The 15,932-nt window shown below is 38.5% G+C and overlaps 2 protein-coding genes across 2 annotated transcripts; both read left to right on the forward strand.

Annotated features, from left to right (window-relative positions):
* Positions 1–129: 129 nt before the first annotated feature.
* On the forward strand, positions 130–8,956 carry LOC113668866 (calcium/calmodulin-dependent protein kinase type II delta chain). Its single transcript, XM_027184818.2, has 7 exons — positions 130–1,816; positions 3,436–3,651; positions 6,262–6,361; positions 6,678–6,808; positions 7,045–7,176; positions 7,558–7,733; positions 8,030–8,956. The coding sequence occupies exons 1-7, from the start codon at positions 1,655–1,657 to the stop codon at positions 8,346–8,348; spliced, it is 1,236 nt and encodes a 411-aa protein (XP_027040619.1). The 5' UTR covers positions 130–1,654; the 3' UTR covers positions 8,349–8,956.
* A 975-nt stretch (positions 8,957–9,931) lies between these two features.
* On the forward strand, positions 9,932–15,827 carry LOC113668867 (calcium/calmodulin-dependent protein kinase type II alpha chain). Its single transcript, XM_027184819.2, has 6 exons — positions 9,932–10,385; positions 12,433–12,648; positions 12,761–12,866; positions 13,607–13,737; positions 14,531–14,662; positions 14,837–15,827. Exons 1-6 carry the CDS (start codon positions 10,224–10,226, stop codon positions 15,059–15,061), a joined length of 972 nt encoding a protein of 323 aa, XP_027040620.2. The 5' UTR covers positions 9,932–10,223; the 3' UTR covers positions 15,062–15,827.
* The last annotated feature ends 105 nt before the right edge of the window (positions 15,828–15,932 follow it).

Genomic DNA, 15,932 nt, shown 5'->3' on the forward strand with positions numbered 1-15,932 from the left:
AAAGAAAGGTTTCTCGTATCTGCCACAAAGAATAACTTGCTCTTCACATCAATTCCTGGAACTATTTTGTCTTTTCGCAGCGCAATTTTCTTTTTTTGGAAGGATTCAAGTCTGCACACAAATTTCGCGACACAAACACTTTCGTTAACTTCCACGGTAATTTAAAATTAAAAAAGGTATTTTTTGGTCCTTAACTACCAATGATCGATATTTCCTTTGTTGTCACGTACCATTTTGTCCACTCTTTGTACATGATTGGGCAAGTCTTAACTTGTGATAGATGGTTTAACCCCAGGGGTAACATTTGATCGCATTGTTTGATTGTCTGGTGAGGGTGGTCCTGAGAAAGACCGTTGTCGGTAGTGATGACTGACGTTAAAACTGAAAGCCAACAAAATGATGACTTCGTTGACAGAAAATGCAATTGTTCTAGCTTGTATAGCTAGAGGTTTTGACTTTCATGGGATTTGCTCCTTGGATGAGCAACTTTAAAATAGAGAATTGCGCTTTAACAATCTTTGCAAGTCGCCCGAGAACTGCCTTGCTCTTCTTTGACACTTTATGTAAACGGTTTGGCCAAATTTTTACTTAAAGCGAACGATTCCACTAGTGACACACGGGCTATTAACATTGTTACTTTTTTTCTTGACAGTAGAGGAGAACCGCTTTCCTTTCGAAGACTGCGTATGCACACTAACTATTTCAGTCGGTTGTCTCTCCCCCAAGTCCCTCGCTGAATTTCGGATTGTAGCTAACGCCAGTCAGTTTTACTGTTAGGTCGATTTTCGATGATCTCTCGAGAAGCGCCTTCGTTCCTTGTGGAAAATTGGTTGCAACTATTTTTTTTTCTTTTGCGCACTTAATTTTTGTAACTGTCCGTCAGCTTCGCTTTTATTTTGTAATTAACTCCTCAGATTAATTTGCTCCTCTGTAATAATTAATTTCGGTCTGGAGCTTAATGTGATTTTAAAGAAGCGCTGCGGCTGCTTGAAACAAAACTTGTTTGAACTTTTAATCAAATGGCAGAGAATTAAAAATCTGTAATAATACTCTGTGCCAGAACAAAAGCCGAATGAAGCAATAAAATTCAAATTAGAGGTGGCTTTCAAAACTAGAGCCGACTCCATTTGACAGCTTCAAGATAATTTCTCAATACTTATCACTATTTTGCCCTTTTTTTGAAATTAAAGCATTCTTTAATGCTTGTGGGATCCTACGCTGTAGTGGAACTAAAACATGGTGCTGATGAAGTGTTTTGCTATCAGGCGAGGAGTCTTAAAAAAAGGATGTGAGTTCATATGGGCGACGAACTTGGCATTTGCTGTCATTTATATTTGTTCACTTAACAAACAACTCTTTTGATTTTTGTTTAAGGCTTTGTCAATCAATCAAAAGCGAACATTTACGCGCACAAAAGAGCAATGTGTTAATATATTCGAGAAAATCAGGGACAGTGTAAACTTGTGCATGGCTTTATTTCCGATAGCTACATTCTTCGGGTATTAATCACCTGATGTTGCTCGCGAATCAAGAAAAACTCCTTTGAATGTTCGCGCTTGTCCATTCTGAGTTGCACCTACGACTTGTCCTTTTTCCCATCACAGTGGATAAGATCGAACAGCTAGCTCGTTAATTTCCTGCGGCCAAACGAAACATGAAGTTCGAAGACGTTTACGAAATCAAGGAGCTCATCGGGAAAGGGTCGTTTGCTGAAGTGAAGAAATGCGTCAATCGTAAGACACTACAACTGTACGCGGTGAAGGAAATTCATTATGAAGATGCAGAACACAGAGAGAAAGTAGAAAATGAGTCGGAGGTAAGAGTGTTTTAGGCTGTTCATGTATACTTCGCTTAGTAGACATTTATAGGTATCGACTTAAGAAATGGCATCAGTGTGATGCAATCACAGATAGTGGTTGATCGCGTAATAAATATAATATTTCTCAGATAAAACTCAAAACTTAGACGGGATGCGGCAAAACTCTTAGCAATTCGTGCGCCCTCTTCGTTTCTGTTGTTTATTTTAGCGCTAAAATACCGTGTGAAATATTCAGTTGTATTTTGAGGTCTCTTACAGTTAACTGACACTGCTTTGTTGAGATTCCGTCCAATTTCTAGCCGTTAGCTCAGTTGAATAACTATGTACACTTGATTGATTTGTCTAAAAAGCTTCACCATTTTTTTGCCTGTCAGCTAGCGCATCATTAAATGTTTCTTGTGACAACAGCTTTTGCTTTTTACACCAACATTTTTTAAACCAACAGGCATCAGGTTGTTTTTCTCAGAGTGATGCTAAAAAATATATCAACTTGAAATACCATGAAACGAACGGAATATGACATTATTGAGACATCAAAAAGTAGTCGCTTTTTCATGGTGAAATGTAAACAGAAAATGCAGCTATTTCTCCACATAATTTTTCTCTTATTTTTAATCGAATTGATTTGGTTCTCTTTCATCAGTTGGCTCTCTTTGGGACTTACATTTTTTGGTGAGGCTGTTTAGATTTTGCTGTAAAGATTGCCAATTATTTTCTTAAGTTTATTACAAATAGGATTAAAACATTTGGAAAGCTTAAGTACGAGGAATTTAGGTGAATTGCTCGGGAAAACAGGGTGTATTATAGATCGATTATTCAGAACCCAGGGAAAAAAGATGAAGATAGTTGATGTCAAAATACTAAAAAAATTCGCTAGAGTTTTTCATCGCCTTCGAAATAAGCCGATTTAAAAATCATTTGGATGTATACAAACATATTATAATCCTCGCATTCAGAAATTTTCACTCCAAAAAATATTTACTCCAAGAAAATTTATCTTAAAGAGTTAACTGAATCGCGTGCGTTGCAGATCATATTCTTAATCGACGCAACCGCTGGACTCTCATGATACAATATTATTTGCAAAACGAGTGAAAGTAATCTTCATGTAATTTTAACTCAATTAGCACTAAACTATCAGTTATGGCACTGATAATTGTGGGTTTAATTTCTCCTATACTTTTAACGTTACAATTTTAATTATTTCTATTGTTCTTACTTCATCACGTTGTACAGAAACATTTACTGCTCGCCGCACATATCTGTTTTCAAAGTGTTCATACGTCCATGACGGATACCTCCCTTGAGCAATTTCATTCGGCGGTCTCTTTGTTGCGGCAGGCAGACGCCGCGTCAGGTGTGCCGCATTGAAAGACTGGACGATCATATTCTTTCTCGAGCTTATCCTATTTAACTACTGTGGCTTTTTCCTCTTCCTGTTAGTTTGTAGGGCCTTGCGAAAAAGCGGGGCGATCAAAAGAAAGATCGTAGATCTTTTACCACAGGATCTATCAGATCAATAGTAAAAACATTCGTGGACTCGTCTGGCAAGCTTCCGCTACTAAATGGCTGATTCGTATCCATAACCTTTTGTTTTTGTACGTATCTGACGACAGATCTTAGAAGAGCTAAATCACGTGAGCATAGTTCGTCTGGAAGAAGTGTTCTACGCTGATGGAAAAGTGCTCATGGTGCTGGAATACTTACCTGGAGGGGACCTTTTCGATGGACTGGTATCTAGACCCTTTTACAGCGAGAAGGACGCATGCGCTTGTGCCCAACAGATCATCAGAGCACTACACTATTTGTCAAGGAAAGGGATTATTCATCGGGTGAGGATTATTATGATCTTGATTCTTTATACCTTAAGATGAATCTTTAAAAGTTAAATATTCAACCTCTTTACACTAGATTCCATAAAAAGAAACAAAGAAGCTTAATTCATGCGTACGATATCTCTCATGCAAAAATACTGTACAGTATCAGTGGATTGCAGAGAAGGACTTAGGAAAAAAATATTACGATCTGCGTAAAGCGCTGGAAAGACGACATTCACGGTTTGTTCCAAGTGCAATTGGCCAATGAGGTCACAGAAATTGTTAGCTGCTCAAAGGTTCTTTAAAACTATCCAGTTTGAGGATTAAAAGTTTAATATACGACCCGACCCGACCCGACCCGACCCCTGTTGAAGTCCTAAATGTAATAACTGTCCTAAATGTAATAAAGTCCTAAATGTAATAACATTTGGTCCTAAATGTAATAAAGCCCTAAATGTAATAACGTTCGGTCCTAAATGTAATAAGCCTCCTATGCAATCGTTTAACTGCGCTAACATTGAGATGTTAAAGTGACGGCTGTTGCACCAAAGAATCCTCTGACCAATATTTATGGGATATTGCGGGCTCACTGATATTAATCAGCGGCTTTTTATTTGTTAAAGACGTAGGTTGAGAAGCATTGGCTACAAAACCTTATTCTAATACTGATGTGCTTTTGGCATCAAATTGATGGACGCAGAAGCAACGAGAACGTTGACTAATAGCTCTCTCTATATCATTGGCTCAGACTCTTAAGTGTAACAGATTTTGACGAAATACTTCTGTCCTCAGTGCTGAAGTTAACACTTGATGAACCAAATTACAAGGAAAAAGAAGTCCACCGACTTATACGTTAGACAAATTTTGGGCTCAGAAGGGCATTTTTTGTACTGTCTTCCCTTGCCAGATTTGTACGGGTTTGCATAAAATATATTCATATGCGTTATTGACCGAACGTGAGGTCAAAATGGCTATATATTGGCCGAGTTCTTTTTTTTTTTGCGTTTTTATGGACTGAGACGAAGTCACGGTCCATAAAAAAGTAGAAAAAGAACGAGGCTAATATCCAGTAATCTTGACCATACAAGAGAGTTTATATTCTCTTGGCTTAATCATTAAAGGATTCATTGTATAGCAAAAGATTTCGCTTTGATAAGAATCAAGAATGGCCTGTTTATTTCGAGAGCCGATAGTGAAAGCCAACTGTGTTTGCAGCACAATAAACCCGAGAGGGTCGTTTATTTTTTCTATGTATATATGAAAACATTGTCCAAAAGTTACGAACTTTGTAAGTTTTCTTGCGTGGGATCAATACGGGGGATCCCGAACGGGCGAAGGTGGGCCCAACATGCCCGCTCAGGTAGCCAATCAGAACACAGGATTCACTTCATCTTGCCCGCGTGCGCTGCTAGCTATATGATAATGTGACTTGCAGAGCAAGATATCGACTGACCAATGATATGTTATCCCATTTCACGATCACAGGTCTCGACATGTTGCCTTTTTTCCACGCAAGAGTCAAATTGAACCTTTAGCCCCTTATGACGGGTTCATCAGTTCCCGAACCGAAATATTAGGAAAACATACATTTTTAAGTTGATCTCAAGTTTATATTTCATTTTTTGTCTTTACCTCTTCTCCCCGCCGTGAGGGGAGAAAATGAATAGATAAATAGATGAATGAAAAAAGAAAGCTCAACAGTTTCCACTTATAGTCATATGGTACATGAACTGATTACTGAGGTGGAGTAAAGCCATAGAGGGCTGGAAATGCAACACCCCAGGTTCAAAATTGAATAAATCTGGACAGTCATTCTTAAAAATGAACTCAAATGCTTCATTAGAATCAATTGACACCGAATAACATTGATGTGCAAAATTTCGATAACGCTACTGATAATAATAATTTTCTTTTGGATTAACATGTGACACAGCGAAATCATTCAAACTGCTCTAAAATGGTACATCACTTCTAAAGACTTTAACACGAACGATAACATCAACAATAGCATGCTGGCTCATCATCAATTGTAGTAAATTTCTTTTCCAAAAAGTCTTAATGGTTACGTACCAATCGATTCCATCCTATTGAGCTTCCAGCCAAGCACTAGCCCACTTTGGGCTGGAAATGATTTTCTTCAACTCGATCAATAAACCTCTATAAGGACCATACTTCGACTGCTGATATTTCTTATGTCTAGCAAGTAAAAAGACGCTGATTGACATCAGCGGGCCCATAATGTGACATGTATACTGGTCAGCGGTTTTTTTTTAACAACAGCTGTCACTAACATATCAATGTGGATGTCCGCCATAACAACAATGCACTGCAGGAGTTAAACGATTGCATAAGAGGCTTATTACATTTAGGACTACATGTTATTACATTTAGGACTTTATTACATTTAGGACCAAATGTTATTACATTTAGGACTTTATTACATTTAGGACAGTTATTACATTTAGGACTTCAACAACCCCACCCTAAACTCTCTGTTTTCTTTTTTTTAACTCCTCCGCTACAAAAACGCAGTTCACCATCGCGGTTTGTTTTACTAACCGACGGCCTGGAACTTGCTTCAAGGCCTCGATCTCTTAGTCGAATTGTTTCCCTCTTATTTTGTAGGATTTGAAACCAGAGAATCTCTTGTTGGCCGAGAAACCAGAAGTGGACCGTCCACCGATTATCAAACTCACAGACTTTGGAATTGCAAAAAGGATACAAGGTGAATTAAATATTGCTTCCATGAAATAGTAAATAAAAAACTGTATTCTGTTATTGAAAACCGCAGTAAAACAAAACAGACCGCAATGAGAACAAAGAGCCAATCATAGATCAAAATACATAGATGCATATGGCCTAAAGCGCGGGAAATCGGGTGTGACCAAGTCGCGGTTGGTTTGATTTTTCTTCTGATTGGTAAATGGAATGCTTTCCTAGACCAATCACAGACGGTTCTGAGGTAAAACCAATGCAATCGCAGATTTCTTTGGACACTCAGTTGAATATAACTGCAAACTGTTTTTTAAATTTCTCTTTAGACGGAAGACAAATGGTTGATTGCCACGGTAGCGGCTCACCAATGTACCTTGCACCAGAGACTATAATGGAGAGGCCAGTAAATGGTGCTGTAGACATTTGGGCCTGCGGTGTCATCCTTTATTTACTACTTGTAAGTATCACGACCTGCAGAAATCACATAGTGGTCGAGAATTGACGCATTTCATTATAACAAACTAAGTTTTCAAGGTTCCTGAATATTGGCCTGGCTCTTCATCTACGTTTTCATGAACCAAGACTTGGGGAAAACACAGGGAAAAACGAAATAGGCCTTTATGCAGCCTGGATAAAGGACAGTAAAGAATTTTTGACATACTTTCACAAAATTTCCTTTTGTCACGTTTTTAGGTTGGGTATCCCCCATTCTGGAATCAGAGAGTCGAGTTTCTCCTTCTTAGCATTTTACAAGGGAACTACTCGTTTCCTTCTCCATACTGGGACTCAGTCTCCGACTCGGCCAAGGATCTCATAAGCAAAATGGTAAGACGGCTTCTGAAAAGCAAATCTGCTTATGCCAAGCACAGTGCATGTTTATTGATGTGCGGCTGTTCAAGACCTGGTCGTTCCGGCATTAAACAGTCTGTTTAAGATGTACATGTAAGCTTTCGAGATTTAAGCGCGATATTCTGCCTCTTTGTAAAAACTTCAGATCCAGATAACTGCGAATTTTAGTATAGGGCCTGGCCTTGAACCTTGTATAGTAGAGCTCACCAGCAGGTTCTCATCGAACAAATTAAGGCGAAGTATAACAGGCGCGAAGAACTTAAGGCTTGATTACTCAATTTGTCTGTTTTTAACACTATATTCGTTCTAACATCTTGAATCCAGATTTGTCATTAAAATCAACTTGCCATCTTTCAGTTAACAGTGAATCCTGAGGACAGAATAACAGCTTCTCAAGCTCTTCGTCACGACTGGATTTCTCAAGGTGATTTCGTCCCTTCTCTTCATAAGGAAACGACATTCGTCCGACTCACAGCCTTTAATGCAAGAAGAAAACTCAAGGGAGTGGTGCTGGGGCTTATTGCCAGGAATAGGTAAGTCAGCAGTGGACCTTTTGTCGTCTGCATGCCAAATCTCTTCATAAGCTAGGTGCTTAGATCCACAATTTTGGGAATAAGGAACCAGTCTGAGGACGGGGGGGTGGGGAAGGAGGATTTTTAGAGGGATCATATGATCTTTAGGGGTGTAACTCATGAGTTTAGTTGATTCAATACCAAATTCTCCGAAATGACAATATGAGAATTGTATGGCAGACAGTAAGGAGAATTACTGATGAGATCTTGGGAGTGGAAGTGTTGAAGTTTTTTTGCAATCATGTTCTCTACTGCAGGTTAACTTTCACACCTAACCAAAACGTAGTTCGTTTGACGCGGAAGGTTTCGTATACACCTGACCCAGAATTGGAACAAGAGGTGCAAGAAATGCTGTCAAATAAAGAACACGAAGAAGAAAGAAGACTTGAAAAAATTAACGAAACTGTCAATGGAGGCGACAATGATGTAGCTAAATCGCCAAAGGAATACCTTCTAACAGACTTGAAACCTAGAAGATCGCGAATGTTCAGAAGCTCTGTGTACATTAAAGTAAAAGCTGGAGAAGGAAGGGCAAGAGACAGAGTAGGGCGAAGAGTGTCTGATGACGATTCTTAGGGACGGTTTATTTGTTCGGACATAAAGAAATAGTTGAAGTATTTTTGTAATTGTAAACCTCTTAGGTCGATGTTTCGCCGAAGAACGTTTCTTAGACAAGAAAAGTGTCGACTATTAACCAAGAGGCCGTAGCTAACTACGTCGTCACAGACATTGTGATACAAACATATCTTTCCAATTTTTTAACTTAGTTAAAAGGTTTATTTTATTAATTGTTATTAGGAAAACTCGTTGAAACCGTATCATTTTGCTAGGGAAGGATTTTCATAAACTAAACACAAATTAGTAAAAAGAGCTTGATTTCCGTGAAAAATATGCAGGCGATATGTGCGTGCATGGTTAGTGTAGAGAAATATAGATTTAGGAACGCTCTATTTGACTCTAAATGAGATGGGGTTTGAACTATTTGTTTTGTAAATTTTCAACCCTTTCAATTTTCTAAACTTAGTAATGGAATGTACTCGTTTCTCTCTTTCTCTCTTTACCCTGCCTTACCTTTCTCCTCTTCCTTCTCAGAACTTTCTATCGGTTTTAATGGAAAAACACGAGAATCATTTGTAAATCACAGGGGTTTACCAGAGTAAAGCGATGGGTTTTTTACCAATCAGGGCACTCGTAGAATCTCATTTTTTTTTACATCATACTCATATATACCCTTATACATGCCCTCAGAAACTTTCACATACTCATCTAGATGAACTTGTAAATACATGAATTTATTTGGCCCAGTGGAATAGTTAGTAGGGTGGTAAGAAATAGGAGGAAATGACCTGTATAAGTGGCGAAGAATCTCACTTGTGGCAAATCTAGTCGTAATAGAACAATCATGAGAGCTATACAACTCTCAGAATTGTTTAGTTTTCATAAAACAAAATTGGGCCATTACGTTGCATTTTTGTGTCTTCCGCACGTTTCGGGCCGGCTTTTCATCAGTATTGTGTCAGGTTGATTACACTTACTGCGTAGTTAGTATACTGCATAGGTAAAAAAGTGAAATTCAAAAATTTTTCGCGCATCAAAATTCAAGTTTCGCGGATGATGACTGCAAAAAATGGATTTCATTTTTAACCTGTGAGAATAAGAACTGGCTCTGTAACTTCTAACGACGGCAAATATTAATTGTTCAGCAAAAGCTTATGAAAAAACTTGCCGTCGTGGAAACAAGATACACAATGACGCCATAAGACGTCACCAAATGATGTAAACCACGCGTGACACTCGTGCAACCTCGTTCCTTGAATCCTCTCTCTTCCTCCCTCGAGGAAGGGAGAGAGGGGACCATGGGAACGAGGTTAGCACTCGCGCGGATATGCAACAAGCGTAATATCAACTTGAAATTATCACTCAATATGTTCCTCCGATGATTGGAAAGAAACTATTTCAGGCCGCCCTACTTAGCTCGTTTTAATGAAAACCTGAGTAGATTTCTATTTGAAAAATACCACCTGCAGCGTCGGAGCTTCGACAACCAGCTATGTAAGCAGCAACCATCTATCATCTCAATAAAAACGAGCTGTTTATGCTAAGTTTAAAATTTCATTGTACTTAACTGGTGAACCAAATCAAATATTATTTACTACTTTATTATGAGTTGTGGTTTGACATATGGTTTTTGAATGACTATTAAATTAGCTCGCTTTAACAAGTCTGTCGGCGGCGCACGTTCCTCCTTGGACGAACGATCGCAAGAGTTAATTCGATAGAAAGCAGAAACATTGCGAACCACAGTTTGTATTCTGCCTTCCATCGTTAAAAACAATAATCATAAGTTAATCTTCGAGTTTTCAATCTTGAATTAACCCGATAACATCCTTATGCATGGATTTCATTTGAGATGGAGCGACCGAATTGAAAGACTGCAAAAGGAGGCAAGTTATGGAATTCGTCTGCCAGTTTGATGTTAGGGAAATCTTGGGCCAGGGATCTTTTAGTGAAATCAAAAGATGCATCGATAAACGGACGAGACAAGCCTTCGCCGTGAAGGAAATTAGCTGTGACACGCAGGAGCAGAGGGAGAGAATTGAACATGAAATCGAGGTGAGCATCAGAAGCGGTGCTTAACCGCGGTGAGTACAGAATCGACGCCTTCCTGGATATACTTACTTCGTTTATCGTAAGTGTAATCAGAAAGAATGTGCGAGAGAGGGCCGCTTACAATGACAAAGGATAGCGAAAAAAAAAGAAAAGAATTTCTTCGAAGCTTTGAGTCTACGTAATTGTTCTGGCGGTTATACCTGAAGTGTTGGCCCTTCGCTCTGACGGATGGCTAACGCTCGAAACGTCATCTTTACAATATGTCCACGGTGGCCAATTCTCATTTGATAAAACCAAATTATTTTACAATATCCCCCACCGATGCTACAGCACAGTTTCTTATGAAAAAAAACCTATATTCCTGAGGTGCCAAATAGACTCAATTCGTTCAATTGTTGTACAAATTTATTTTTCTATGTTTGCATATTGATAAATGGTAAAGCCAGATTTCTTTGGGTTTAGTTATGACGTTTACTTCTCATTCTTCTGCGAACTCGTATGACTTTCGGGTTAGGATCGGACTTGTTCATAAAATACCTTGTATGGACCACAAACTTAAAAAGTTAATGCTTTAAAGCGGTAACTTAACAGAAGTTTTTCACCATGTCTTAGTGTAATTAGGTCTTATTGTAAAGAGCGCAATAATACTCACAAACAACATGCAAGGTCAATTCATATATTTTGGTTTGACGCACGGCACAAAACCGGAAAATAATTAACAGATGAGTGCAAATTTCCGCATACACTATTAAACTACATTTCAAACACTGCTAACTAATTTTATGATTGACAAGTACGTGAGCAATATCGGCAAATTAAACAGCGCGGAAACTTGGCTTTTGGACTTGAGTGATCACTGCAGTCATTAAGAGTGAGTTGATGTTTATTACGTCTGGCAAACCGGTAATCAAAATATGCTAACAAGATCCGCTTCGTTTATGAAAAATAGTTCTCGGTCACGAAACGTGAGGAGGATCCAATTTGTGCGTAGAGCTTTGTACGACTGCTACCTTTTTTTTTTTAATGATAACGAGTGAAAACCACACCGCACTTAAAATCATGACAAAAACTAGTACTGTGATGAATTTCAACAATCATATTTTTTCACCTCTTGATGGCAAAACGCCAATGAGCGAATTGGCCGGATCTACTTGGATTAAAATGGTCTGTATTGGGCGGCTTTGTCAGTAATAACCACCATAAATTTAAGACCTCAGTAAATATAGAAATGTCGCTGATGACTCTTCTATCGGATACTGATGTCTTTGTACCGCTCAGAATCAGGAGTGGACGACGTTGTTTTAATTAATAAAGGCTGCCGTCCCTGAAAAAAAGGTTGTATTATCAAGAGACACATGTAAGATAGATGCAGAATTTGGAGATGGAATGAGAAAAAAAGAGTAAATGAGCCCCTCCTTCCTCTCTTACCTCTGACTTGTTTGTTTTTTAATTGAGTTAAAAAGCCAAAAGACAAGAACAAAATATGAACAACTGCATTGGCTTCTCTGAACTTGTTCTTAAAGCTCGTTGCTGTTTCCAATACGGCCTTACACATGCCTTTTTACATATTTGGCGCTGTGGTAGTGTGCAGTTCCTTCTCTCTCCAGTTTAACGTGTTCATTATACACTTAATGTATAGTCCCGAGGGAAACAGCTAGTTTTGTTTTCCCTCAAGTCCTAATGTTTCCCTCAACTTAGTCCCGGGAAACATCAGGACTCGAAGGAAAACAAAACTAACTGGTCTCCCTCGGGACTATACATTAATTGCTTCGCTATATATTTAGACTTTACCTTAAACAATCATGTGCTGTTGTATTCGGCGCGCGGCCAACAACTGCGCGATTGTATCCCGGTCGAGATACATTTGAATTTGATCAGGGGCACGTGACCAAGAATCAACCACTCACAGTGCTCGTTTTGTTGAGTGAAAGTCTAGGTATATAACAACAGCTCTTGTCTATAGATTTTATAGATTCTAGCCTCCTAGATTTTAAACCGATAAAGTTTTCAAGTTTTGTTCCTTTTTACTTAAAATCGAATTCTTTCGCAGATTCTCCATGAACTTAATCATCACAACATTCTTAAGCTTCATCACTGCTATCCTGCTTTTGACAAATACTACTTGGTCTTAGAACTGGCGTTTGGAGGAGAGCTTTTCGAGGACCTGGTATCTAGAAATGCCTTCTCAGAGAGCACGGCACGTGAGGCGATGCTACAGCTGTTTACTGCTGTGGAATACATCCACGGGCTCAGAATTGTACATAGGGTATGCCATTCAGTTTTCCGCCATCAACTTTTTTTTTTTTTAAAATTTTTTGTAAATGTTCTAAGTTGTGTGTATAGAGATGAAACCTTTTAAACAAGAACTTTCCTTGCAGAACATCAGACCTGAAAAACTTATTCTTACCTGGAGGTCAGCGGAAAACAACAATCATTTCCCTCCACTGAAGCTCAGCGGATTTGGTTTGGCCAAAAAACTACCAGGTGTGAGAAACAAAACCTGAAGAAGTGGATTAATCGCGATCGACTTGTATAGCTTACTACCAAGAGAATTTAATCTCTTGTCACCACATAAGTTAAGTGAAGGACAACTCTTGCCATAGTTTGACAGAATGGCCTCGTGAAATTCTGTCTTGAGCATAATTTTATTGATTGTACGCCAAAGCTTGGGGTCACTGTGTTTTCCACTTTTAACGAAAAAAGGCAAAGTATAGGGTGACGTTTTTTCTCGAGTTGAGTAGAGATTTTGTCAATATTTTTAAAACGTATGAATCTACTATTCTCTTCTTGGACGAGGCGTCAATAAATCACTGATTGTAAGAGATGAGAAGCACTAAGCGTGTAAAATGTCTCAAGTAAGATCAAAACACAATGAGCCAAGCAGGGCTCGAGCCTGAATCTCCCAATCCAGAGTTTTACGCGTTTACCATCCAACTCCCTAATTTCCTTCAAGAGACTTGATCAACGTAGTATTTGGATGTCTGAGTCCCTGATACAAGCTAAATTCTTCAAAATTTGGTACACTTTCTCAGGTCCAGTAGGCATGTTCATTTTAATTTAGTCACTCGTAACTCTTTCTGTGCATCTGCACTCTCGTAGATATTAAGCCTCACATATTCAAAGCTAAACTTGATCTTCATTACATGACGTCCAAATATTAACGTGGTGCTTTACTTTACTCAGTGTAGTATTGATTTTTTTTGTTATTATTTTTTGCCTTCCAGAACATTCCGACATCATTTCTTGTCCAATAGAGGGATCTCCATTATATCTTGCCCCCGAAACAGTGACTAGACAACCAATTGGTAGGGAAGTAGACATTTGGGCTTGCGCTGTGATATTCTATACAATGCTGGTTAGTATTCGAACCTTAATCAGTACTTTAACAAAATTCTTGAACGTGATTGGATTGGTTATCACCAGCCCGATTTAAGCACTTCTATGACAGCGTACGTGTCATGCTTGTAATTGGATAGTGCAGCAGGATAGTTGACACGTCATTTCTGTGTAAGTGGGCAGTGCGTGCGTCATGCTTACTCGTTGCCAATTTCGCCGAGTTAGCTGTCTTTGTTTATGAAAGCGTATGGCTGATGTCTTATATCTTTCTCATATTTCGCCAAAGTTTTGATTAATTGGTAGCAGGGCTTCATCTCGTCTAATTCTGTCTTTAATATTACTCGCAATTAACAAATCGGACTCCCGCTTCGCTGTCGCCCGATTTTGTCAATCATTCGTATGATTACAGACCAAATTGAACTCCATTTGTAGTCCTATTACCATTATAAATCGAGACGAGTGTGGATGTGTAAGATTTCTTCTTATTTAGGTCTTTCTCCTTCAAATCTCGGTCATGAAAAGTTGGGCTTGTTCGTTGGACTAGAAGAAATCGTCTTTCATTTTAGACTGACTACTGTAAAATAGGAGGAAATGTTTATAAATAAAATATGATTTTATGTAGTTTTTGGATAACACTTGCATGATTTGTAGCATTTCCTACTCCACGTATAGGCATACATTAAATCAGTAAAGATACCTTTGATAGTTTGTCAACTGATTAATGTAATTCCGTTGCCGTTGTCTTCAATATCTGGTTGATACTGCCCTGAACATATCTTAACTTATTTTAATACCAAAATGTTTCTTTGAAGGCTGGTTACCCTCCTTTCTGGAGCACAAATCGAGGTGAACTCTTCGGAGTTATTGCGCTTGGAAAATATAATTTTCCAGATCAAGAGTGGAAATCTATATCTGATGGTGCTAAGCGGCTGCTAAAAGGCATGGTAAGAGATCTTGATCGAATCTTGATTCCAAGCTTTGCGGTAATATGTGATGATTACTATTGCAATTTTTTTCGACGGCTTGCCGAACGGTTATTCATGTAATAATTACTAATGCCGGGCGATAGAATCTTAACTTCGACCTCTTGACATACGCTCTTACTTCTTTCTTAACAGCTCATGGTCGATCGAAATGAACGAGTGACAGCGACAGAACTTGTGAAAGATCCGTGGACCCAAAATAGAAAGTTATCTACGGCTCATCGGAAGGGGACTCTGGATCATCTAAGTGCTTTTAACGCCAAAAGGAAGCTCAGGGGGGCTGTGTACACAATCTTTGCCATGAAGAGAATGATGGAAAACCCAGAACCTTTGCCTCTGACAAATGGTGTCAAATCATAGAATAAGATTATTTAGATATAAGCACAGTATTTTAAACTCAAAATATTTTCTCGTTGCAAATGGAAATGGACTTCATGAGTGATGTTAGTGCCTGGTTAGTTTGAAGATCTAGACTCCTAACAGTAGTCAGTATTTTGTTAGTTCTTGCGTCATTCTTACGATGTGCATTAATTTTGGCAATACGTGGAAATTGCCACTTGAAGTAAGGTTGAATTTTGCCTCCCCGATACCATTTAATTTAATGACTATGTAAACACCAAATAGCCCAGTTTTAAGTTTATAAAGTTTGAAAAAGAGAAATCTTATGTCTCCTCTCGCAGTGGGGTGTGGAGAGGATTTTTAGGGATGTTGAGGTGAAGGGCTAGTCTCGTCCCAGACCTTTCACGGTCAAGTGGTAGCTACACGGTAAGATCTGGGTACGAGATTAGAGAAGGGCTGTTCACTGGCATTTTAATTTGGTTTTAAACGAGTTCTAAATTTTCGACTGTACCCGTTCTTTTCTTCGAGTTGTCGTTTTATTTTATTTCGTACAACTAGTATTTAAAGCTAAACAAATGGGAAATAGAAACGCTTTTCAGAGAATTTGATTGGAAATATTCGGTCTCTTTTTATCTAGTAGATGAGCAGAATTTTTTTCGTTTACAAATGAAAGAGAAGATTGTAGATTCTTGATAGAAGTGAAAACTTGCCTAATTGAAAAAGCTTTGTGGTATACAGTAAAGTTGTTACTTGGAGGAGAGACGGAAATAAAAATAATTTAACAGTCTCGGCGTTTTACGTTTTGATCTGCAAGGACGGTTTAAATAGAAGAGTTGTTGAGTGTGTTAACCGAGAGTTTTATTGACCCTAAGTATGAGGAATTTGGTAAACA

This window comes from Pocillopora damicornis, chromosome 3 (genome assembly GCF_964200805.1).
Source record: "Pocillopora damicornis chromosome 3, jaPocDami1.2, whole genome shotgun sequence".
Classification (NCBI taxonomy): domain Eukaryota; kingdom Metazoa; phylum Cnidaria; class Anthozoa; order Scleractinia; family Pocilloporidae; genus Pocillopora; species Pocillopora damicornis.